The 26,625-nt window shown below is 41.0% G+C and overlaps 2 protein-coding genes across 2 annotated transcripts in view; both read left to right on the top strand.

Moving 5' to 3' along the window:
- Positions 1 to 1,229, top strand: part of LOC134823753 (THO complex subunit 2-like) — a 54,731-nt gene extending 53,502 nt beyond the window's left edge. The window contains 3 exon segments of the mRNA XM_063835295.1: positions 81 to 265; positions 416 to 687; positions 690 to 1,229. Coding sequence (XP_063691365.1) covers positions 81 to 265; positions 416 to 687; positions 690 to 1,135 — 903 coding nt within the window. The 3' untranslated portion in view covers positions 1,136 to 1,229.
- Positions 1,230 to 1,544: 315 nt separating this feature from the next.
- On the top strand, positions 1,545 to 24,070 carry LOC134823756 (DNA topoisomerase 2-binding protein 1-A-like). The gene is made up of 30 exons (XM_063835297.1): positions 1,545 to 1,693; positions 1,911 to 2,078; positions 2,416 to 2,532; positions 2,776 to 2,856; positions 3,257 to 3,340; positions 3,554 to 3,714; positions 3,967 to 4,075; positions 4,223 to 4,419; positions 4,671 to 4,826; positions 5,107 to 5,286; positions 5,639 to 5,827; positions 6,011 to 6,126; positions 6,437 to 6,532; positions 6,723 to 6,834; positions 7,160 to 7,300; positions 7,536 to 7,739; positions 7,871 to 7,978; positions 8,631 to 8,768; positions 9,045 to 9,170; positions 9,423 to 9,584; positions 14,968 to 15,062; positions 15,253 to 15,328; positions 15,488 to 15,592; positions 21,004 to 21,260; positions 21,510 to 21,660; positions 21,920 to 22,023; positions 22,221 to 22,374; positions 22,593 to 22,703; positions 22,825 to 22,929; positions 23,100 to 24,070. Exons 8-19 carry the CDS (start codon positions 4,228 to 4,230, stop codon positions 9,096 to 9,098), a joined length of 1,686 nt encoding a protein of 561 aa, XP_063691367.1. The 5' UTR covers positions 1,545 to 1,693; positions 1,911 to 2,078; positions 2,416 to 2,532; positions 2,776 to 2,856; positions 3,257 to 3,340; positions 3,554 to 3,714; positions 3,967 to 4,075; positions 4,223 to 4,227; the 3' UTR covers positions 9,099 to 9,170; positions 9,423 to 9,584; positions 14,968 to 15,062; positions 15,253 to 15,328; positions 15,488 to 15,592; positions 21,004 to 21,260; positions 21,510 to 21,660; positions 21,920 to 22,023; positions 22,221 to 22,374; positions 22,593 to 22,703; positions 22,825 to 22,929; positions 23,100 to 24,070.
- Positions 24,071 to 26,625: the final 2,555 nt, after the last annotated feature.

Genomic DNA, 26,625 nt, shown 5'->3' with positions numbered 1-26,625 from the left:
CAGTTTCTGTCACACTGTCATCTGAGGCAGGTCAGGACAGTGGATAATAAGTGTATTTTAAATAATAACCTCTCTTTCAGTTTCTGCAAGTGTGCATAATCCAGCGGTCCATGTTCACAGCTAGTGACGCCATATACTGCGCCAAGTTTGTAGAGTTATGTCACAAGATGCAGGCTTCAAACTTTTCAACTCTCATCTACTTTGATAGGATCTTCTCAGATGTGTCCCACATTGTCACTAACTGCACTGATAATGAGGCTAGCAGGTAAGAATATGAAGTATTACATTCTCTAGTTACTACTGAATATCTATTAAATTTAGACTATTAATTAATTAATTAGTTGTTATTTTACATGTTGAAATGATTTGTGTCCAATCTACCCGCTAATTTACGAGGATATTTCTCCATCACAAGGTACGGAAGGTTCCTTTGTGAGACTCTTAAAGGAATCTCAAGATGGCACAAAGACAAGGCTCTTTACGAGAAGGAATGTGGGAAATCCCCCGGTTTCGTCCACATCATACGCGGAGACCCGAACAGCGACGGTGCTAAGAAAATAGAAAAGTATCTAGACTACGAAAATTTCCGACATGTGTGTTGCAAGTGGCACTTTAAGCTGACGAAGGCCATGGTGTTCTGTTTCGACTCCAAGGACTACTCGCAGATCAGGAACGGACTGACGGTCCTAATAAGATCCTCCCGGAGTTTCCTGTTGTGCTCAATCTGGCGCAGGCGCTGGAGAAGCGCATTCTGAAGGTGAAGGAGGAGGAGAAGACAGTGCGACCAGATCTGTATGCGCTTGCTATGGGATACTCTGCCCAGCTCAACTCTCGTCGTAATACGTTCATTGCTGAGGAGAAATTCCATCACGTGGAAAAGAAGAGCACAGAAAATAGCGCGTCCCGCAACAGTTCACCCGCGCGTAAGGACAAACGAGCGGATAGTGTGAAACGGAGGGATGAGACGGATTCGGAGAAGAAGCGGAGGAGGGATGATGATTTGAAGAAGGAGGGAGAGAGGAAGAGCGCAGAGAAGAAGGTAAAGCAGGACGTCTCACCCAAGACAAAGGCTAATGGTGTGAGGGAAAGAGACTCTGAAACTGATGAGAATAGGTCAAAAATTAGGAAGAAGTAAATCTGGCCTTACAGCTTGAAATCATACAAATGACAAAAACCTTACAACTTTTAGTCCTGATGAATTATACCACGGTAACTGCTTCTTTTGAAAGGACCCTTGTTTCCTATATATTGTTTGTGGTCCCCTTGTTGAGCTTGGTGCACGGGTTCAGAATATTTAATCTAAATCATTTTAATGTTTTATTTTAGTACAAAATTGCAATTTTGTCTAAGCTAGCACTTTGCGCTGGGCTATCATTTTATCTCTCGAACAAAAGTTGTTTTTTATTGTGATAAAGATTACAAAGTCTCAATGTTGACAAAATTTCTCGAAGTCGGAAGACCCAAAATAAAGAGCAGATAAAGTGCTGTGTAACTTTAAAACAAATCTTATCTTTGAAACTTAAACTTCCCCATTTATTCAAAAGCATGTAAGAATTATGTAAGCTCGTTGGAGGAGAAGAAGTGAATCTGAGTCTAGGCAGAAGTTTGGATGGACTGTAAGAATGTAGTTGCTGTAACTGATTCTACAAACTATAGTGCTCTCCTAGAGGAGGCTGCTCTTCTTGTCAGACAGGTTTTTAATTTATTAATTTATGATCCCTTAATTTATTGGTTGATCGATCAGTTATCGCGTAGCTTTTTGGGGTTTATTTGTCAGGCCAATTTATAGTTCCTTAAAATCACTCAACGTAATATGGCGTTAAATTAAATATTGTATATTACATACCGTAGTATATTTTACATCTAATTACTTTAAGTTGAACATACTAACAAATTACTTATCTCCTCAGAGCCTCAAGATAGAATGTCCTCTAATTCACGTGTCTTGTCTGAACACAGTATCAGCTGTAGAGCTGTACTTAGTACCCTTCTTCGAGGGTGAGACTTTTGATACCGTCAAGGAGAAGGGGGTTCCTATCATCGGTCCGGCAGCTATCATCTTCCTTATAAAACAAGAGGTTGTTTGATGTTTTTATTTTGCGATTTATTTGCAAAACTGTTTTGTTCAAAATAACAATTATTTTAAATGCTTGCTGCAATTCATGGCGAAACTCACGAAAGATATCAAAAGATAATTTATGTGATGAACTTCTTCGCTATTTTAGCTATCAGTTTAAAAGAGTATTGTTAATTAACTTGCAATAATTACATTCGGTTGCAACGTATTTGATACTACAAACCCACACAGCATTGAATAATAATATTATGACTATTAATAATATTATTTCAATCCCAATACCTTATAATTTCCACAATCCTGTTATTCCTGCCCCACTCAACATACCTTGCTGGCAGATCCTGCTACCTCGGCGATTGAAAAAAGGACAACACATACTCTCCCTCTCCCTTCACGGCAGCAGAGTGTGCTGCAGTAACATTGACAAGGACACACGTGACATACTCTACAAACAGGTTACTCAACTTTTCTTCTTTTTTTTTCATACGTGTTCTGAATTACTCGGTGTCTGGTTTTATGATTAGATATTATTATTATGTGGAATATTTTGCATGAGCTGATGATATTGTGAACTTGAGCACGTTTCAATAAGATTTGTAACAATTCTTGCACCAGTCATTGGTTAAATAAAAGGGGCTACATAGTGTACATCAGTGACCTTTATATAATACAAGGTAACATTACTCATATGATCCCAGGTAGCAGCGATGGGAGGGAATATAAGTACAGCCCTCACTTCAGACGTAACTCATCTTGTGGTGGACGAAGTGGGCAGTATGGTACGTTTTAAATATTATTTACTTTTACTATTCTTACGAATCGTCACAAAAACTGAGATAACTAAACCGCGTTTTTTGCGGGAAATGTGAAAAATTTCGTTTCCTCACATACCGCTATTTATTTTTGTTCTTGATTGTTAGTTACATTTTAATAACTCAAAATCCCAGTCTAAATCCCAGTCCTGGTTTTGGTCCCGGCCAAACAAGCGGTACCAGTCGGTCCTTGATTAATTTGGGTATTGGGCAATTAAAATGTATAATACTGTTATCTAAAAACACAAAGTACAAATAATCAATTATTAATAAAAATAATAATTATTAATCATTAATTTTATTCCAGAAGTACCAGTACCCCCCCCCCCCCCCCCCCCCCTATTATTAATCAGTAATTTTATTCCAGAAGTACCAGTACGCAGCCAAACTTGGAATCCCAATAATGACCCCGGATTGGATCTCTGCTCTTTGGGATAAATCTAAGTTGCAGGTAGGCCTACAAGGTCTTACAAACCTTATTGATACTACTAAATTTTAATCTCTGAACAGATTTCCAATTCCAGCATTAGCGTATTAATACTCGAATTATGATAAACAATATTATGATCCTTTCATTAGTATCTCCGACCGTAATAATTTGCCGCACTAACATTACATTTACCGCACTAACACTACCGCACTAACATCCCACCATCTGCTGCAGGTTGTTAAAAATGACCGGAGTTGGATCGAAGAGTACAAATGTTTACCGTTTCGGGGCTGTACGATCTGCGTTACTGGGCTGGACGTGGGACAGAGATCCGAGGTGGAGCAGCTGGCCAAGAAACATGGTGGTACTTACAGTGGGGACCTGGTCATGGAGAAGTGAGTAGATCTGGATAATGTGGGCTGGGGTGGGTGGACAGATTAAGAGGTTGCGTTAAGGCTAAAGGGTTGGTGGTCTCTTTATGGCACGGTTTACGCACAAAACCTTTGGGTCACTTAATGGCTCTTGTTGCATTGTGTTTTGAAAAAGGTTGCGTGTCATGGTTGTTGCCTATTGTCCAATGTTAGTTACCATATCATTACCAGGCACTACACCTTGTAACTAGATCTCATCAATAACCATTCCCTCAGGTGTACTCACCTTATAGCAGACTGTAATTCTGGTAATAAGTTCGAGTTTGCTATGAAGTGGAAAATACCCTGTGTCAGATCAGCTTGGTTCTACGAAAGTATTAAAAAGGTGGGAATTCGAAATCGTTTCTTTAGATCAAAAAATGTCTCTCAATTTTGAATCCCTTTTAACTAAAGTGTCAACTAAAGTTGTTAACATAATTTAATAATTTGCGAAAAATATCCACTACACAGTACACGTCTCCTCACAACCCAGGGAGTATGTTTAGATGTAAAGGAGTACCAGCACTCCTCCGACAAGGAGAACAGACCCAAGACGCGTCCTACCTCGCACGACCCATGTTGGAGGAAACACGTGACCTTGCCAACAACTCCCACGCTCCTGGAGGGGAGGGAGGCATCCTCAGGCAGCTGCATAACCTCGACCTCGACGTGACAGTTAACAAGGACAAGGTACGAGCTGATGTTTTCTTTGGTAGCTGTGATTCTTCCTTATTTTATAGTTTCTGTGATTTTGCAATTCTTAAGGTATGGTGTCAAAATTGTCCTACCTCGCACGACCCATGTTGAAGGAAACACGTGACCTTGCCAACAACTCCCACGCTCCTGGAAGTGAACTGTAGATTTCAGGACCCATGGCTGTGTTAGGCCTAGAGGGTCTTACTGATTCCCCAGGGTATTTTTTACTGTGCTTCACTATGCAGGGATATCTGGAGGGCTGCAGGATCTTCTTATCTGGTTTCTCGGCACTGGAACAGGAGACTTTAAAGAAGATAGTGAACAACGGCGGTGGGATGAGACTGGATTTACTGTCTACAAGAGTCACTCATATAGTTACTAAAGTTACCATCCTAAAGGAGGTACATCACATTACAATAATACTAAATTATAAGTTCAAAACTGCTGCCCGCTAGGCCGCTGGGTGCACTTCTCATAGAAGATCTGGTCATGTTAGATTTTCCAGTTTTTCGTATTTTAAGAAATCATAATTCTAGTTTTACGACAAATTAGGGCCAATTAATACTGCCATTTTCTTGACCAAAGATGCTCTCAAAATCGCCGGCAATTATTTTAAGATCACCAAAAGAATATTTTAAGTTAGATTTGAAACTACAACCCAGCTGTGACTAAATATTGCAGATAGAGAACCTGGTATCACTGCACCCTGACGCTGCGGTTCTGTCACCTGACTGGCTGATCAGGTCCATGGAGAAGGGAGCTCAGGAGCCGGAACACAAGTACGACCTGGTACCCACCACTGATCACGTGACTCCTGACAACCCTCTACCCACCATCAGACCTGTCAGACCAACCAACCAGGTACAGAATTTAAGGGAACAGGAATAAGTTAATTGTGAAGTGCTTATACCAAATTACGTAATAGGAAATTACTAAAAATGGCTTCGGTAATTTATAATCCTTGCAATTTATCGAGAAAAGTTATGTATTTGTTGGTGTTCAGTAATGTTTTAAAATGTTTAGTAAATTTTGTTTTCTTAACTATATTTATTCAGGACGTTACAGAAGGAATTAATTTCATGCAGTTTGAGGAGTCCTCACTCTCCTCACGTCCAACAATGGCGTTTCTCTTGTCGCTAATATGAGTTCAGCTGCTTTTTAATCGGAAGTATCAGATTTATATAACAATGTTAACATCATCTGTTCATTCCAGAGCGGAAGTGACTCGATACTCGACCAATACCGCACCACCAACACAAACTCTGACGTCACAGTTCTGTCTCGTGACGTCACAGTTCTGTCTCGTGACGTCACCATGACATCCGGTGACGTCACTGCCTCTGTCACTACTAACGATACAACCGGAGCTGCTGTTGATAGGACTCAAGCTCAAAACGCATCGGTGTGTCATTGTGATAACACGTGATATTATTTTCTTACAATATAATAAATATAGGTTATATTACTCTGCGTAGGCGAAGACGCTTCCTAATTTTATTGAACTAAAGAATTACTGTACTAATAAATCGAGCAATGCCCGAAATAGCTCTAAATCCCTGCTCGCTAAATCCCCCAAATTCTTCAGATGGTAATAAAGTCGGACCTGTTCAAAAGTTACAAGTTTTACATCCCAACGAACGTGCCGACCAAGATTGCAAGGAATGTACAACAACAGATCATAGCTCACGGGGGCTGCTGCAGGTTCTCATAACACAATCTTATTCATGTTATTCTTATTTGAGTAGAATACATTGGTGGATCAACAAACACACGGATCAGCACAATGTTGTTGTGTCAATATTGTGTTAATATTGTGTTAAAATTGTGTTAATATTGTGTTAATATTTTTCATATTGTTTTCCGAATTCCGATGGAAGAATTTAAATATAGGCCGGAAGGGTCTAATGGATTCTGGTACACCGTACAGCACGGACATGCTATTAACCGGCTATTAACCGGCTATGAACAGGCCACATAGCGGATACCAACCTTAACGATATCAACCCCGCAGGCAGGATAATATAGATTTCTGCGTGGTGGACCCCTTCCAAGAACAACCTCCCTGTTGTCCTGATAAAACACACGTGACTTACATGTGGTTACAGAGGTACACACGTGCTCTTTTTTATTGGACTTTACTGCTGTTTATATGAAATTATGGTCGCGAATAGGTGCAATCAAGGGAAATAATTATATTTCACATCCATAATTTCATTAAATTGCTACAATATACCCTAAGAAAGATCTCCTGATTTAATTTGCCTATTTGATTGTTACCAAGGTGATAATTCCCCCAGGTGTATCCAAGCAGGTGTGATACTCTCAGTGTCTGATTGTATACTGTTCTCACCCCGCCACGTGCCCAACCCGTGTCACGTGCTGAGGGGATGTGTTATCTGCTACACTCAGGTTATATATTAGTTTCTACTAGTTAATTATACGGTATCGGCATGTAATGTCATTCACGTGGGCATCACGTGGGCATCACCTTAAATGCCTGGGTGTCAGCCGTCGGGTGATGTGATAGTGTGATCCAGTATAATAATGTGTAGCTGAATGGAGTTGGGTTAAAAACATATAAGTGATACGATTAGATAGTTTAACGTGTAGTTTACTTTTATCTTATTGATTTACTTTCTAGTTTTACTTTCTATACTTACTATGTTTAGTTCTTATCTTGACTAAGCACAAAGCTGCACCAGAAGATAAACCATAAAAGTAACGAAATGTTTAGTTTTCAGGGTTTGAGCTAGCTCACTTGGTGAAACTGGTTGAAGCGCTGGGAGGAGTCTGCCAAGGTACTTTCACACAAAAAACCATAAAAAATCACAAGAGAATGCCTGACTGTCTCGCCTGTACCCACATTATATACAAGGTTTGTCAGTGCCGAGCAGCGATAAGAATTATATACCAATATGCAAATATTTTTTGTTTACTAGAGGCCATTTTTATAATCCAAATAATTTATATATAATATATAAATCCAAAAAATATTTCTTTTGTCATTTACTTTTCTACCTGGGTTGTAAATCTCAACACTAGTTTATTATTTTATTTATTTCTCACATACCAATTAAATTGTTGATTATTGGGATTATTAACTTTCACAGCGGAAAGAGCTGGAATCAAGCAACAAGATAAAAGCGGCAATGAAATGGAACATTCCGGCTGTCAAGATAGACTGGCTTTACAATTGCCTGGAAACTGTCTCCAAAGTAGACAGCAAGTTGTATGAAGATACTGACATGTTGAAAAGTAATGAGGTGAAGAGGGAAGAGGTTCTGGAAGAATGTGCCCGAAAGATTGCCGAAGAGGTTTGAGATCCTTTTTTTAAATTTGGATATGTCAGCTTTTAGGCGTGTCTTCAAAGTTTATTAAATTACCAGAAAACATCAAATTTTGTCCGGTATTTTGTAAACATTTGATATTTCATAATGTTTTACAGATGCCAAGAGGAGTCTCCGGTGTCACTATCAAGAAGAATGGGGTTCTGAAACACGACGAGGAAGGATTCGTCACTCCTATGAAGATAAAACTAAACAAACTGATCAAGGTATGTGACATTGTCTGCAGGGAACTACCAAATTTGATATGATCTACTTGGTCACTTGGTACTTTGTCTGCCTACGTAACTTTAATAGCGCTCCTGAAAAATGTGCCAAGAACTAAACCTCAGATTATTTCAGTCCCTGTACTCTTTGTGACATAATGTTTGTGACTCCCACGTGACCTAATGTTTGTGACCCCACGTGACCTAACGTTTGTGACTCCCACGTGACCTAACGTTTGTGACTCCCGCGTGACCTAATGTTTGTGACTCCCACGTGACCTAATGTTTGTGACTCCCACGTGATCTAATGTTTGTGACCCCAAGTGACCTAACGTTTGTGACTCCCACGTGACCCAACGTTTGTGACTCCCACGTGATCTAACGTTTGTGACTCCCACGTGACCTAATGTTTGTGACCCCACGTGACCTAACGTTTGTGACTCCCACGTGACCTAATGTTTGTGACCCCACGTGACCTAACGTTTGTGACTCCCACGTGACCTAAAGTCTGTGACTCCTACGTGACTTAATGTTTGTGACTCCCACGTGACCTAATGTCTGTGACTCCCACGTGACCTAAAGTCTGTGACTCCCACGTGACCTAATGTCTGTGACTCCCACGTGACCTAATGTTTGTGACTCCTACGTGACCTAGGTAGAAGCAGCGATGGAAGCGTTAGAATCACCAGCTCCCGTCCACGACACCACCATCAGTAGTCTGAACACTGTTTATAAGAGGAACATTGCTAACGCCATGAAGAGAACCGCTCCACCTTCTAAAGTGCTTGGCGGGGTAAGGACTAACGATATTCTTAATTTATCTAGATACCTAATGTTTTAAACGTGACATGAGAAATAGTGAGGGGTGATAGGTATTTTAGTAAAAAAGTACTGCCAGGAAATAGGAATGCCGTAAAGTGCGCTAAAGTCTCTTCTCTCTTGAATGATTTGTTCAGTTTTTGGAACGAAAATAACAATAACCTACCTTTATTGATAGTATGCATTAATCTGAGGGAGGTGATTTAGATGAACGGCGTCAAAGAAGCCGAAATATGATATTTCTATTCAGGTGACACTAGTAGTGAAGCAGAACAAGCAAGTAGAAGTTCCAGTGTCGGAGTGAAATCGTTAGCTCGACGTAACGGAGCTGTTATCAAAACTTACATAGACAGATCATGTACTCACGTCATATGCAGTATGAGCTTTACTTACTGACATTTTATTTCATTAATTTATTTATCTATTTTATAGTTATTTTATCAATCTTCGAAAAGTGGAAAAAAGTTGAGATCTGTTTAACTAAGAATTGTTCAACAATCACCTAATTAAAAGATACAATTTTCCTGTGTCCCAAATCTTCCATATTTTCACCATTCGGGACATATCTTTTTCTCGATGGAATGCATGGAATGTGTTGTTATTGTGGGTAACCCGTATCTGTCCCCAGGTACGAAGGAGATGAAAGAATCCAACATAGAACAAGCGATAAAACAAGGCGTAAAAGCAGTGTCATATCATTGGATCATGGCCTGTGATGAACAGAAACGACGACTACCTGAAGTTGAGTTCCCGCCTGGTTTCGACCCAAAACGTGCCCTCAATATATCAGGTAGAATATTGGGGATAGCGGGAGCTTTTGAAAGTGAATGTTAAGGGGTCGTTCACATATTACTTAATCACTTTTTTGACAATTTTTACCAAAAACTATCAAATTTATTTCACTGATTTCAACAAGTAATCCTGTTTTTAAGAAACTATCAAATTTATTTCACTGATTTCAACAAGTAATCCTGTTGAGATAATGTAAGAGTATTCGTTTGTAACGAATCATAATATTTACGCTGATATACAAATAGTGCGCATTTTCCCATTATCCTAGTCCTTTACAGAAAGCTGCTCTTGTCTTCCTCCTGTAGAAAGAGGAGGATGTAGCCCCAGCCTCAAAACTGCTGGACTCGAAGGAAACTGATTCTGTGACCTACAAGCAGGCGTTATACTTGTAGATGGTAAAACTTGGCGGAGAAGTTTTGATATTTTCAGTTTTAAGAAGCTTCTAAAGCTTCCCACAGTCAGCGAGTACACGTAGAAGTTAGCCATGATATTGAGAAAGTTCAGGAAGTGTGTTGCTCGATAGACTGTGGTGTTGAACTGTCCCAGGTTCCATGCCATGAAGGTGGCACAATAAGGCAGAAAGGAAACAAACAGGACCCCCACAGTTAGCAGTGCTGTAATGACACCCTCCCATCTTAGTGTTCCTCCGTGACGGGTTGCTGAGATCTTCGCTAGAACCAAGATAAGCACAGATGTAACTAGAAGTATTATACATGGGATTATGATTGCAAGACTTATGTAAATCAAGTTGTAGTATTTCAACCATTCTGGGGCGTCTGCGGAGAAGTAACTGTAGAAGCACGCGTATGACACGTAATCAAACTGGACCGTATTGGTGTCTTTTGAACAGAAGATAAAGGCCACCACAAAGGGCGCATAGATACAAAGCACCAGTATCCACATTACTCCACAAATCTTGTGTCCAAACCTACTCGACCAGCCAGTCGTTCTGAGGGGATACTTCAAATGTAGCAGCTTCAGGATTGTCATGGCACAAGTCAGCAGTCTGGTAGCTGGGTAACATGTGTTGGGGATATGTACCTCAACATGTCCCAGAATATCACCCATAGCCCAATCATCAGCGATCAGTGCTATAGTTGTAGGGAGCACCATGAAGATAGCTATCAGTAAATCACATACTGCAAGGTGCTGTATGACCACCACGATAACCTCCTTCAGTTTAATTGCGTGGTACTTGATGCTGGTGACCAGAATGATGCTGTCTCCGATTACTGATGATATTAGGACAGTTATTGTCCACGTCAACAGGGAATACCGCTCAGAGTTATTGTGGATTCCATAGAGTGTTTTGTTGTTTGTTTGCATAGTTGTTGGCGCTGAATAATTGAGTCCGGTCTTTTTGCTCAGCAAAGAAATTCCTAAAATTGTTTTGTTGTTAGTCAAAGATGCTGATAGATAATTAATGATTAAAACAATGAAACAAACGACATGGTAACATGGTGCAAAGGACCACAAGTAAGTATCCCTAGTCGGAGGACAGTAGTGGACTGTGGAGCCCCTCAAAGATAAAGGGAGTACTAATTAAATATATAAGCCATATTTGATAAAACAAAATGGCGTGAACTTGTCCAGATTTAAACCTAAATTAAGCCAAGTAATTGCTTTACCAGTCAAGTAGTGGACTGTTGAGCCCCTCAAAAATAAAGGGAGTACTAATTAAATATATAACTATAAGCCATATTTGATAAAACAAAATGGCGTGAACTTGTCCAGATAACCTAAATTAAGCCAAGTAATTGCTTTACCAGTCAAGTAGTGGACTGTTGAGCCCCTCAAAAATAAAGGGAGTACTAATTAAATATATAACTATAAGCCATATTTGATAAAACAAAATGGCGTGAACTTGTCCAGATAACCTAAATTAAGCCAAGTAATTGCTTTACCAGTCAAGTAGTGGACTGTTGAGCCCCTCAAAAATAAAGGGAGTACTAATTAAATATATAACTATAAGCCATATTTGGTAAAACAAAATGGCGTGAAATTGTCCAGATAACCTACATTAAGCCAAGTAATTACTTTACCAGTCAAGGGATTATTGCCGGTTCACCGTGCAGTATCTATGATACTATTATTATATATTGTTTTGTTTTTGTTTTGGGTATATATAAGAAATGGATCCCCTTAATGAACAAGAGGACTTGTGCACGGGGCCGGGAACTAGTATATATAGCCCATCAGTGGTATGTTTGTGTGATGAACTATCACTATGTGCAATGCCATGGTCTTCAGTGTAGTATAGTGGAATATATAACAGTATAAAGTTAATAAAATATTACTTATTATTATCTCACTTATGCTCAACTTCATGGTTATATTCGTGACAATTTGCCCATTTCTACTCATTGTTGATCAAATTACTTTTTAGTGGTATGTTTGTGTGATGAACTACAATCTCTGGGCCACCCTGTATCTCTGTGTGCAATGCCATGGTCTTCAGTGTTATAGTATAGTGGATTACATGGAATCTATAATAATATTTTCAAGATGTGTGTTTTCTGTCTGTGTGTGCGTGTGTAATTTCCGAGCGGCTTAATCAAGAAAACGGTAAGAGTTACGGGGCTGGTTTTTTCGGTATAGTGCCGACAAAACTATGAGGAAGTCAAATGGTAAAGGGTTTTTTAATCGGTAGGTGGTAAGTGGTTTAATTGATGGTTTTGTACCACAAATGTTACATAAAATGGCTTGAGCAGAATGGTAAGATTTACGGGTCTCGCTCTCTTTCCCATTACTGTATATGTAGCTGCATAATTAAGTTAGCTCGGGAGGATTAGCTGTAATATTATACCATAAGCTTATTAGGGAGGGGGCACTGTTAGTTTTTGGGGTCTGTTTGGACTGCAGAGAGAGATAGTTCATACTTTCATACGAAAATGCTATGCGTGTTTTCAAATATAATAGGTGGGTGTGGTGCGGAGTTAACAAGGGTTAATTTCTAAAACGATTTAAATAAAAATGGAAAGCGGTTCAAGACGGGAGTAATGAGGTGTAATAGTCGGTGTTCGGACCTTATGATCATGGAATGTGGGGCCTAATTATTACTTAATTATCCACGAGAAAGAACTGATTACAAAATTATTGGTTAAGAATAAGATACTATGTGGTCACCTAATGCGGGTTTTGACTCAGCGGGTATTTATTCTTACCCTTTTTAACTGCGGCAGTGAAATCCCGGCCGAAGGCCGGGTTACACTAGTGTGATGATATTATGGAACTATATAACATTCAAAACTGTAAATAGATAAAAACGGATAAATAAAAACGGATATGCTGATAATAATAACAAATTTTAAAGTGCTAGTGTCACACATTTTACAATCCTTCCATTTACAGTCCCTCTTCGTGAATAATAAAATAAAAAATCAATTCAAGTGCTTTCATGATCGATAAGATGCTAATATTGTATCTAACCAACAAAAATCCTGGCGCCTAAATCCTATCATTGAATTCTAAAATGGTGATTCTAAGATAACATTGATAAAATTTTACTTATTATAATCTCACTTATGCTCAACTTCATGGTTAAATTCGTGACAATTTGCCGATTTCCACTCATTATTAATCAGATTACTTTTCAAAGCAAATATCTTCGAACAGGACTGATGTACCACACATACCTGGGTAACAATTTCTCTTGAAGCGCCGTTAAATGGAATCAGCGGACCAGCAGCGTGGTGCTCGTTAAATACTAGGAAACATCCAGAAACGTCAAACGCCCTCCACTTTTGAGTACATTTTTTAAATTCCGTCGAATCGTTGAAGCGTCGAGATTAAGAACCATAAGAATTGCTGGAGTATAATATATACAATATTATATACTGTATTTTTTTAAATGTATCCCGAAAGTAAATATAAATTTACGAACTAGCTTGATATGCGAAAAACTCAAAATGTATGCAATTAAATGACCTGTGGGTCACGAAAACACAGATATCGAGTGCAGATGCAACTCCTGTACAGTGTACAAATTAAAATCTACCACCACAATTAATTACCAATGAAACCATATAATAATTATGAATTATGAAAGTGCGATGTTAATGATTATGTGGAATGGAATGGAATGCAGACAGTTTTAAAGTGTAATATTATGGATTGGCTACCAAAAATTACATGATGGATCTGTCCCCATAAGGAATCCAATTTTGAATCAGTTCCCCTAATCTTAAAAGGGTAATTCGGGCGCGTAAAAACGTAAAACTTGAACATCAGAAACTGCGGAATTCGTTAGTACGAAGTAATGAAACGAGACATTTAAAAAAGTTTAGCGATTTGACAACTGTAATTGTCCGTAAATAGCGTTCATACCAGATTGCTGAGAATTTATTCTTACAACAGAATGCTCCTGCGTTAAACACTGAACTTGCTACAACTTCTAGTTATAAATATATCATAACTAATTAATAATATCTAAATTCAGTATCATTGCTGTTGTCTCCAGCATTCTGGGACATTCTATAAATGTGGGAGGGGCAGGCGGGCTACAATGACTATTGACTACGAAAATTCAAAGTTGTTAAAGCACTGAAAAGATGAAACGTTTGCAGAAACCAATTGAAAATGAATACAAAACATGTAAAAATAAAGCAGTTATTTAATTAACCCTAAGCTATTCTCAAAAAGTTCTGCTACCTGAAATTGAACCCTTCAACTACATTGCAGTTGTAGCAGTTCTCGTTCTCACGGTTCACTTTAAAACTTAACGTTATGCCAACATGTTGAAACCTTGCGGATAACCTTGTAGTGTAATTGCAGTTTTAAATTATCTGCTAATATACAGCTTAGTGTCATAAAGAGGGTTCAGGGTTTCATAAAACTTTTTTATAGACTTTACGAAATGTTTTTTATTGATAAGTAAAACGTGTTTGCTGAAGCAACTTTTAGCCAATCCTTTGTCAACCACAATTCATACATCGAAACTTTGGGCAGGATCCTCCGACTTACAAAAAAAACGTAATTTCTGCATACGATTAGCAAAACCATGATTTATTCGGGTACTGGGGATATTTAAAAAGACTCTGCCTATATTTTGAGTACTTTACGCACTTTTATAAAGCATACACATTACAGAGTCCTTTGAATTAAGTATATTAACACCTACACCTCTTTAGTCCGCTCAGATCAATTAGGAATGCTATAAGATACGGGTACACAAATATTATTGACTCCCATGGGATTGTGGAATTCACGGAAATTTCCAACTATTCCACGTTTTGTGGGCTGCAATACTAGCACCTCAACTTTCAGTATCAGTTAAATAGATTTCTGGTTATTACAAACAACGGACAACCGGTAAGTATGTAATTTAACGGGGTGTTCGACTGAAATTATGTGTTTGCAATACAACACCTAATACCTTTCAGTATCTGAGGATGTCCAAGTGTCTGCTGTAGATATTGATAACACGGTCACTGACAAACATACAAGCTTACTGGAGGACTCACATTCTTTGGACCCGGTTATTTTATTATTATTGCCATTGTATTGAGTCTTTATATTTTAGTTTTACATATCATCAATTTGTAAACCTGAAATTTGTGCTTCTGGGGATCTAAACAACATGTTCATTTTTGTTCAAATTATTACAGTGAACATCATAACCTGTTATGACACAATCTAATGAGTTTAGGTGACCATTTTCATTGCAGAATCTAGCGAAAGAAATCGACATGCTAACGAAGATCGCCCCATCAGAAGAAAAAAGCACAGCTTTTGTCGCCCCTGGTACTTCACATTTATTTTTTGACCGTTAGTTCTACAGTGTAAAAGTCCCATCGAATAACCTTCTTAAACTCAAACTGTTCTTAGTCGCGATATCCAAATTAATCTCGAAGTTATTACTGCCACCCCAGTATTAGTACTCTTCAGCGGCTCTATTTTCAGGAACACCTCGATCAAGGCACAAAATACCAAAGAGGAGCACTACCCGCAAAATAACCCCACTAGAAGTTCCTGTAGAGGACCTCATGTCACAAGCTCCCCCCTCTGGTAAGTGTAACACTAGAGGTTCCTGTAGAGGACCTCGTGTCACAAGCTCCCCCCTCTGGTAAGTGTAACTCTAGAGGTTCCTGTAGAGGACCTCGTGTCACAACCTCCTTCTCTGGTAAGTGTAACACTAGAGGTTCTTGTAGAGGACCTCATGTCACAAGCTCCCCCCTCTGGTAAGTGTAACACTAGAGGTTCCTGTAGAGGACCTCATGTCACAAGCTCCCCCCTCTGGTAAGTGTAACACTAGAGGTTCCTGTAGAGGACCTCATGTCACAAGCTCCCCCCTCTGGTAAGTCTAACACTAGAGGTTCCTGTAGAGGACCTCATGTCACAAGCTCCCCCCTCTGGTAAGTGTAACACTAGAGGTTCCTGTAGAGGACCTCATGTCACAAGCTCCCCCCTCTGGTAAGTGTAACACTAGAGGTTCCTGTAGAGGACCTCATGTCACAAGCTCCCCCCTCTGGTAAGTCTAACACTAGAGGTTCCTGTAGAGGACCTCATGTCACAAGCTCCCCCCTCTGGTAAGTGTAACACTAGAGGTTCCTGTAGAGGACCTCATGTCACAAGCTCCCCCCTCTGGTAAGTGTAACACTAGAGGTTCCTGTAGAGGACCTCATGTCACAAGCTCCCCCCTCTGGTAAGTGTAACACTAGAGGTTCCTGTAGAGGACCTCATGTCACAAGCTCCCCCCTCTGGTAAGTGTAACACTAGAGGTTCCTGTAGAGGACCTCATGTCACAAGCTCCCCCTCTGGTAAGTGTAACACTAGAGGTTCCTGTAGAGGACCTCGTGTCACAAGCTCCCCCCTCTGGTAAGTGTAACACTAGAGGTTCCTGTAGAGGACCTCATGTCACAAGCTCCCCCTCTGGTAAGTGTAACACTAGAGGTTCCTGTAGAGGACCTCGTGTCACAACCTCCTTCTCTGGTAAGTGTAACACTAGAGGTTCCTTTAGAGGACCTCGTGTCACAAGCTCCCCCCTCTGGTAAGTGTAACACTAGAGGTTCCTGTAGAGGACCTCGTGTCACAAGCTCCCCCTCTGGTAAGTGTAACACTAGAGGTTCCTGTAGAGGACCTCGTGTCACAACCTCCTTCTCTGGTAAGTGTAACACTAGAGGTTCTTTTAGAGGACCTCGTGTCACAACCTCCCCCCTCTGGTAAGTGTAACACTAGAGGTTCCTGTAGAGGACCTCGTGTCACAACCTCCTTCTCTGGTAAGTCTAACACTAGAGGTTCCTGTAGAGGACCTCGTGTCACAACCTCCCCCCTCTGGTAAGTGTAACACTAGAGGTTCTTGTAGAGGACCTCGTGTCACAACCTCCTTCTCTGGTAAGTGTAACACTAGAGGTTCTTGTAGAGGACCTCGTGTCACAAGCTCCCCCCTCTGGTAAGTGTAACACTAGAGGTTCCTGTAGAGGACCTCTTGTCACAACCTCCCCCCTCTGGTAAGTGTAACACTAGAGGTTCTTGTAGAGGACCTCGTGTCACAAGCTCCCCCCTCTGGTAAGTGTAACACTAGAGGTTCCTGTAGAGGACCTCTTGTCACAACCTCCTTCTCTGGTAAGTGTAACACTAGAGGTTCCTGTAGAGGACCTCATGTCACAAGCTCCCCCCTCTGGTAAGTGTAACACTAGAGGTTCCTGTAGAGGACCTCGTGTCACAACCTCCCCCCTCTGGTAAGTGTAACACTAGAGGTTCTTGTAGAGGACCTCGTGTCACAAGCTCCCCCCTCTGGTAAGTGTAACACTAGAGGTTCTTGTAGAGGACCTCGTGTCACAAGCTCCCCCCTCTGGTAAGTGTAACACTAGAGGTTCCTGTAGAGGACCTCGTGTCACAAGCTCCCCCCTCTGGTAAGTGTAATACTAGAGGTTCCTGTAGAGGACCTCATTTCACAAGCTCCCCCGTCTTGTAAGTGTAACACTAGAGGTTCCTGTAGAGGACCTCGTGTCACAACTGGTAAGTCTAACACTAGAGGTTCCTGTAGAGGACCTCGTGTCACAACTGGTAAGTCTAACACTAGAGGTTCCTGTAGAGGACCTCATGTCACAAGCTCCCCCTCTGGTAAGTGTAACACTAGAAGTTCCTGTAGAGGACCTCATGTCACAAGCTCCCCCCTCTGGTAAGTGTAACACTAGAGGTTCCTGTAGAGGACCTCGTGTCACAACCTCCTTCTCTGGTAAGTGTAACACTAGAGGTTCCTGTAGAGGACCTCGTGTCACAACCTCCTTCTCTGGTAAGTGTAACACTAGAGGTTCCTGTAGAGGACCTCATGTCACACGCTCCCCCTCTGGTAAGTGTAACACTAGAGGTTCCTGTAGAGGACCTCGTGTCACAACCTCCTTCTCTGGTAAGTGTAACACTAGAGGTTCTTGTAGAGGACCTCGTGTCACAACCTCCTTCTCTGGTAAGTGTAACACTAGAGGTTCCTGTAGAGGACCTCATGTCACACGCTCCCCCTCTGGTAAGTGTAACACTAGAGGTTCCTGTAGAGGACCTCGTGTCACAACCTCCTTCTCTGGTAAGTGTAACACTAGAGGTTCCTGTAGAGGACCTCGTGTCACAAGCTCCCCCCTCTGGTAAGTGTAACACTAGAGGTTCTTGTAGAGGACCTCGTGTCACAAGCTCCCCCCTCTGGTAAGTGTAACACTAGAGGTTCCTGTAGAGGACCTCGTGTCACAACCTCCTTCTCTGGTAAGTGTAACATTAGAGGTTCCTGTAGAGGACCTCATGTCACAAGCTCCCCCCTCTGGTAAGTGTAACACTAGAGGTTCCTGTAGAGGACCTCGTGTCACAACCTCCCCCCTCTGGTAAGTGTAACACTAGAGGTTCTTGTAGAGGACCTCGTGTCACAAGCTCCCCCCTCTGGTAAGTGTAACACTTGAGGTTCCTGTAGAGGACCTCATGTCACAACCTCCTTCTCTGGTAAGTGTAACACTAGAGGTTCCTGTAGAGGACCTCGTGTCACAACCTCCTTCTCTGGTAAGTGTAACACTAGAGGTTCCTGTAGAGGACCTCGTGTCACAAGCTCCCCCCTCTGGTAAGTGTAACACTAGAGGTTCCTGTAGAGGACCTCGTGTCACAAGCTCCCCCCTCTGGTAAGTGTAATACTAGAGGTTCCTGTAGAGGACCTCATGTCACAAGCTCCCCCGTCTTGTAAGTGTAACACTCGAGGTTCCTGTAGAGGACCTCGTGTCACAAGCTCCCCCCTCTGGTTAGTGTAACACTAGAGGTTCCTGTAGAGGACCTCGTCTCACAAGCTCCCCCGTCTTGTAAGTGTAACACTAGAGGTTCCTGTAGAGGACCTCGTCTCACAAGCTCCCCCGTCTGGTAAGTGTAACACTAGAGGTTCCTGTAGAGGACCTCGTGTCACAAGCTCCCCCCTCTGGTAAGTGTAACACTAGAGGTTCCTGTAGAGGACCTCGTGTCACAACCTCCTTCTCTGGTAAGTGTAACACTAGAGGTTCTTGTAGAGGACCTCGTGTCACAACCTCCTTCTCTGGTAAGTGTAACACTAGAGGTTCTTGTAGAGGACCTCGTGTCACAAGCTCCCCCCTCTGGTAAGTGTAACACTAGAGGTTCCTGTAGAGGACCTCGTGTCACAAGCTCCCCCCTCTGGTAAGTGTAACACTAGAGGTTCCTGTAGAGGACCTCATGTCACAAGCTCCCCCGTCTTGTAAGTGTAACACTCGAGGTTCCTGTAGAGGACCTCGTGTCACAAGCTCCCCCCTCTGGTTAGTGTAACACTAGAGGTTCCTGTAGAGGACCTCATGTCACAAGCTCCCCCCTCTGGTAAGTGTAACACTAGAGGTTCCTGTAGATTTGTTTGGAGAGGCGAATCATACACAGTTAAGCTAGGCTCTTGAATTCTTCGAATAAAATATCATCTTTAGAGAACCTCCTGAATAGTATTAAGTTAGACTCATACTTAGGTGGAACAAAACAGCCTTAAAAACAAGAATCCCAAAATCAGAGGCACATATTAGGTGCGGTAAAAAAATCGAAATTATGCGGTACCGCACCCGACTATAAAGGTAAAATGTGCGGTAAGGTGCGGTAAATTTTTACCAATTATGCGGCAAATGTGCGGCGATTTTTTCGAAATTTGTGCGGGAATTGTGCGGTTTTCTTTTGCATTTTCTCAAAGACTTTGGAAATTCTAAACGTATAACCGCCGCTCTTATCAAAAATAGGTCTGTTTATGTGTATTGTGTTACTGAGGGTGTAGTTCTTTACTAAGACCATGATTGAACCTATATTGAGATTCAGTTATCTGAGAACAGTGACTTGATCTGGTAGAGATCAGGAGACAGTTATTTGAAGACGCCTCTTGATAGAGTCGATCAGATCCCATGCGTGATCGCAAATATGTTTCTTGTGTGGTGAGCTTGATGATGGGTCACTGTCTGTAGCTGTTCGTTTCTTTAGGAAACGGTCCATGACGTTGTGATGTGATATAGAGTAACCAGATGATGTGGTGAAGGTACGAATGATAACTGATACACTATAATCGAAGTACGGTAACGACGAGGGTTCCATAACGGCCTGGTTCACGGTCCCGAAAGGGCATGGGTCACGGTCCCGAAAGGGCCTGGGTAACGGTCCCGAAAGGGCCTGGGTCACGGTCGCGAAAGGGCCTGGGTCAGGGTCCCGAAAGGGCCTGGGTCACGTGGTAACTGGGTCACGTGGCCTAGGTATGAGTTCCAAAAGGGCCTGGGTCACAGTCCCGAAAGGGCCTGGGTAACGGTCCCGAAAGGGCCTGGGTCACGGTCCCGAAAAGGCCTGGGTCAGGGTCCCGAAAGGGCCTGGGTCACGTGGTAACTGGGTCACGTGGCCTAGGTATGAGTTCCAAAAGGGCCTGGGTCACAGTCCCGAAAGGGCCTGGGTCAGGGTCCCGAAAGGGCCTGAGTCAGGGTCCCGAAAGGGCCTGAGTCACGGTCCTATTATAAGGGCCCGACTTTTAACATATTTTGGTTTTTACACTCGAAAATCTTAACGCGAAAACTTCAAAATTATGCGAAATTACGCGGAAAATGCTAGATTATGCGGAAATATGCAGAAAATTACAAAATGTGCGGAAATCAATAAATTATGCGGAAATGTGCGGAAAACGGTAAATTGTGCGATCCCGCCACCCATCGCACCTAATATGTGCCTCTGCCCAAAATTTACGTGAAAATTAATATGAAATCTTTTAAATGTCATCAAATTTAAGGAAAAATTCATGAGAAGGTACGACTGTAGAAATTATGCAAAAATTGTAAAACACAAGGGTAATGGGACACCAATCATAAACAAAAACATAAATACTGACAAAATTAAAGAAAGGCGAGTAAATGACACGACACAAATATCTAAACGTATCATCTTATCATCTTAATTCTATTCAGAGCATTCTAATAACCATTATTTCACAGTAACATACGAGGATGGTCAGGCCGGGAGAGAAGCACTGGTTGCTAAAACAGAAGATGAAGCTAAGCGCCCTGCTGCAGGTTCTCACACTCTCATCCCCCGACCTAGCAACTCTCCTCCTGTGAACCCCTCCCCTGATAGGAGTGTCATCTCATGTCACGTGACTGGTACTACGGTATCAGACGATACTCTCAACAACTCTAATCTGCCTAATATTTCTCTGGCTCCTACTTCTAGTTCTACTCCTAACAGATCATCCGTGAGAACCTACCATTAACCATTATACCTATGTATTATTGCAGTTTTTGTTTAAAAGCTGCGCTATTGATGCTGTAGTTTTATGACAATCAGTGATTATTAAATGGTAATAAGATCTGGGACCTTGGCGTGGAAATTAAAAGCTTATGACTGCATTTTTAGCAGCTATATTGCGATTCATAAACTCATAGATGTAATCACTGTTATCATTTAAGCTATTATTTTATCGATACCCTTGAACTTATTTTAGGACCAGACACCAACAGTTCAAAAACTAAGCTCAGCAAAAGAGCTCTGTAAAGATAAAGATTTAACGGATGACTTTGACTTCTCTGACTTATCAATGGAGCAGACAAAGGTGGAAGAGGAGAAACCAAAGCAGTTTGTCTTCATGCTTACAGGTAACAGCTCCATTTAAAATGGTAATTGGTAACACAACTGAAGGTATGCTCTCGAACTAATCGTGACGATGTGATGCCGTTACGATTTATATTGCGATCTCAACATATCAACCTCAACGTATCAACCTAATAACGGCGGTTTCTAATTTCAACATTCAACATTCAGCAACAATGTTTAGAAAAGTGCGTAATCAGTCAGCTTGGGTACTGATTAATTTGCACTTATTGTACCATTGCATTGTTCACCCGGTCATATCAGGGATGAACGATGCCGAGAAGAAGATGTGCGGTGGGGTGATTGAGAACCTTGGTGGTGAACTGATTAATTCTGTGGGTTTTGATTCTAGATGTACCCATCTAATCGTAAGTTGTACTTTAAATATTTTGTTTAAAAATATCGGCTAGCTGTTTTAAAACTTTTTTACTTGATGAGTACGACTGTCAAAATGTGGAAAAGATTGAATGTTAATTTGATTCTATACTAATGAGATTAACAGCAAAAGCGCGCAGCGGGTCTAAAAGCAGTGTACCATTTATTAAGCTAAATAACCGTCTCTCAGGCAAGTAAACCGAACAGAAACGAAAAGTTCATCTCAAGTCTGGGTTCAGGTATCTGGACACTGCATCCCAGCTATGTTACAGTGTCCAAGGAACAGGGTTCCTGGGTCGATGAGACCAGCTACACGTGGGACAACTTCTCTTCTGACCTTATGGGTACACCATCTTCATACTTCAAATTCTTATCTTTTCACAAGCAAGCTTCGTGTGGTTATATGTATATTTTAAAATCTTTTATTATTATTACTTTTTTTAAATTAATATTTTAACTTAAGTAGTATTAGGAACCTCACGATTAAGTATGTAAATCCACCTGTAATTACTTTGTGCTCTGAAAAGCGAGTTTTCTTCATACTCAGCTGTTTCCTGCTCAGGTATAAACAAGAGTCTTGGAGAAGCCTCTTGTAGATGGATCAAGAAGAAAGCCTTCAGCACTTGGAGGGTGGTTCTCTGCATCTCTTCCTCCAAGATACGCAGCTTCAAAGGTTTGTCTGCTGACTCGTTTCTTATGTTCAGACTTCAGTTAGCAGCTTGTTAACATTTGTTAAGAATATACGACTGATTTTTTCTAAGATCTGCTATTATATACAATTTCCCTCTGTCAAGGTATAATAGAAGTTGGAGGTGGATGTGTTATTCAAGATAAACCTCCGTATTCTGTACAAAGCGGGACTACACACGCTTTCTTCGAGTCCAATCAATCATTATCAGGTATGTGAATATTTTAGTTAGATGTGCTGTCTTTCAGGGTTTTACAATTCCAGAGTAGGGTAACATGCACTGTTTTGTCGGTTTGGACAAAATTTCAAAGATCACTGGGAAATTAGATTTAAAATTGATTAATTTTCCCTTAAGCAGCACACTATAACCGCACTCCGCAGACATTCCAGTGGGAGCGTTAATTGAGGCGGGAGTTTATTGTCTGAAGTTGGAGTACATTCCTGAATACCTCATACACGGAGACAACCAGTCAAAGTTGGAAAACTTTCTGATAGAACCTGCCAAAAAGTCCTTTAAAAACATAAGGTCATCGAATTGGAATGGAACGACTTCAAACAAAAGGTCAATCGATACGTCTTTGACGGGAACTCCTTCGAAGCGATCAAAAACTTGAATTTTGTTTGAGTGTGAACCACGGAGACAATGACATATTCAAATTCTAAAAGTAAAACAGCTCAGATTTATTTTAAAGTTGACTTAGTTGAGATATCAGACAAACTGCAACTGTATATTTTGCGAATATATAATTTTCACCCTGAAAATCACTGGAATAAATTTTTAACAATTTCGGACATGGTATTTGTTTCAGGTTTAACTTCTTAATATGTATTTGGTTGATTAAATATATATAATGAGACCTTATAATAAGTTCATAGGCTAAATAAATCCCAAATTTTTAAATATCGTCGATAAAGTTTTGTATACAAATAACATACCGTCTAACTTAAATTTCATTACATTCACCAGTCTATCGTAGTATCTATCATTTAGTAAATCACTAACTCGGTCGAAGTTCGAATCACGACTTTCGGGCCTTAAAATCGCACATATTGTCATTGAGGGTCAAAGGACGTCGTATAATCTTTAAGCGAAGACTTAATTGTTCGTGATAAGCGTATTTTTACACATTTTAAGGAAAGAGTCAGACTCCATCGTAAGCAAAGACAAATGATTCTATAAATTATGAACCAAAAATATGAACAGTTATCAGTTACAGCTGCTTTTCAGGACTAGTTGAGTTATTCGTCGGGATCCCTAATTCATATTCGTTTAAATTCAGGTGGGACCTTCAAACTGTATGTAATAATGTTATTTGTGGATATAACTGCCAATTTAATTCAAGAAATATAAAAATGATCGTTTTCTTTCTATGTCAAGGGTAAATAACGTTCAGAATAATTAGCTTAGTAATTAATTACTAATAGTAATTAATAAAAAGCATTCCGTGCTAATCATAAGTAAGTCATTATTGTGTACCTATGATATTTGTAAATTAACTATGCGTATAAGTAGTATAATAATTAACATACGTATCACATACCAGTAGTACTAGTAGTACTAGTATCACATACGTTGCTACACGTTGTATATACCTCTCGTGCACGCCGGCCGGCCGCGCGCGCTTCGCGCGCGCTCAAAAGGGCCGGGGTTACAGCGTATGTCAACACATACGTTATTTGACGATGTCAACCCATCGAGATCGTTGCTCTGCGAAGCAGAGCAACGATCGACGATGCTTCGATGCGAAGCAAGAATGCTAGCTCGCGCGGCGCGTCGAAGCGGCGAAGTCCCCCAACACATACGTACCGTCGAAATATTGAATAGTTGGTCTATACAGATACTCGGTCTATGATATTGATAAAATTGCTCTATCCAGAGCCCTTGCGCTTACAGTAGCACGCGCCCGCCTCACGGCGGTAAAAACTTGACTTGTGAAACAATGAACAAGCGCGCCCGAAGTGGCGCGAAAGCACATGGTTAGGTGAATTGATAAAATATTGTATCACGTTGCGACCCCCACGGTCGTTTCACTATGGCTCGTCCTGACGATACAGGGGGAGCCGCGCACTTCGTGCGCGGCGGGTCATACAACGTATGACAAGGGATTTCCCGACCATTTTTCATTTTTGACCTGAAATTCCCGACCGGGAAATTTTTTTATTTTCCCGAATTTCGGGAAATTTTAGGCAATGTAATTTTAATAATTTTAGCGCCTAGATTAGCTTGATAATGCTCGAATCTTCGATGCTCACGCTGGGTAATAAATGATCATGATATAACACTCATCGCAAAGACAAATAAAATACCACTGAAGACCCTGACTCGGCAGAGTTAACTGCTTTGACTGCTCGACGATGAAGATTCAAAATATAGATAATGACTCAGAATCAAAAACAAAAGAGCAATGAACAATGAACAACCTGAGGTGGATCATGAAATATCAGTGGATTTGGGATTTATTTGGAGGACTTCGCCGCTTCGACGCGCCGCGCGAACTAGCATTCTTGCTTCGCATCGTCGATCGTTGCTGTGCGAAGCAGAGCAACGATCTCGTTACTGGGCCGCGCTCAGCCTGTCATTCCGCCTAATCTCTATTCGGTTAATGAACATAATAGCCTGGGGTCCCACGAAGACTTAATTGTTCGTGATAAGCGTATTTTTACACATTTTAAGGAAAGAGTCAGACTCCATCGTAAGCAAAGACAAATGATTCTATAAATTATGAACCAAAAATATGAACAGTTATCAGTTACAGCTGCTTTTCAGGACTAGTTGAGTTATTCGTCGGGATCCCTAATTCATATTCGTTTAAATTCAGGTGGGACCTTCAAACTGTATGTAATAATGTTATTTGTGGATATAACTGCCAATTTAATTCAAGAAATATAAAAATGATCGTTTTCTTTCTATGTCAAGGGTAAATAACGTTCAGAATAATTAGCTTAGTAATTAATTACTAATAGTAATTAATAAAAAGCATTCCGTGCTAATCATAAGTAAGTCATTATTGTGTACCTATGATATTTGTAAATTAACTATGCGTATAAGTAGTATAATAATTAACATACGTATCACATACCAGTAGTACTAGTAGTACTAGTATCACATACGTTGCTACACGTTGTATATACCTCTCGTGCACGCCGGCCGGCCGCGCGCGCTTCGCGCGCGCTCAAAAGGGCCGGGGTTACAGCGTATGTCAACACATACGTTATTTGACGATGTCAACCCATCGAGATCGTTGCTCTGCGAAGCAGAGCAACGATCGACGATGCTTCGATGCGAAGCAAGAATGCTAGCTCGCGCGGCGCGTCGAAGCGGCGAAGTCCCCCAACACATACGTACCGTCGAAATATTGAATAGTTGGTCTATACAGATACTCGGTCTATGATATTGATAAAATTGCTCTATCCAGAGCCCTTGCGCTTACAGTAGCACGCGCCCGCCTCACGGCGGTAAAAACTTGACTTGTGAAACAATGAACAAGCGCGCCCGAAGTGGCGCGAAAGCACATGGTTAGGTGAATTGATAAAATATTGTATCACGTTGCGACCCCCACGGTCGTTTCACTATGGCTCGTCCTGACGATACAGGGGGAGCCGCGCACTTCGTGCGCGGCGGGTCATACAACGTATGACAAGGGATTTCCCGACCATTTTTCATTTTTGACCTGAAATTCCCGACCGGGAAATTTTTTTATTTTCCCGAATTTCGGGAAATTTTAGGCAATGTAATTTTAATAATTTTAGCGCCTAGATTAGCTTGATAATGCTCGAATCTTCGATGCTCACGCTGGGTAATAAATGATCATGATATAACACTCATCGCAAAGACAAATAAAATACCACTGAAGACCCTGACTCGGCAGAGTTAACTGCTTTGACTGCTCGACGATGAAGATTCAAA

Source organism: Bolinopsis microptera, chromosome 11 (assembly GCF_026151205.1).
Source record: "Bolinopsis microptera isolate Bmic1 chromosome 11, MBARI_Bmic_1.0, whole genome shotgun sequence".
NCBI lineage: Eukaryota > Metazoa > Ctenophora > Tentaculata > Lobata > Bolinopsidae > Bolinopsis > Bolinopsis microptera.
Note: the sequence above shows the minus strand (reverse complement) of the source record. Positions and strands in the feature narration are given on the sequence as shown.

Excerpts from the sequence above, each read along its gene's own strand:
- LOC134823756 (XM_063835297.1), top strand. The coding sequence starts at position 4,228 with ATGTTTAGATGTAAAGGAGTACCAGCACTCCTCCGACAAGGAGAACAG. Across the intron at positions 5,287-5,638 it reads CTGTCAGACCAACCAACCAG|AGCGGAAGTGACTCGATACT; the intron begins GTACAGAATTTA and ends TGTTCATTCCAG. Across the intron at positions 7,979-8,630 it reads AACTAAACAAACTGATCAAG|GTAGAAGCAGCGATGGAAGC; the intron begins GTATGTGACATT and ends TACGTGACCTAG.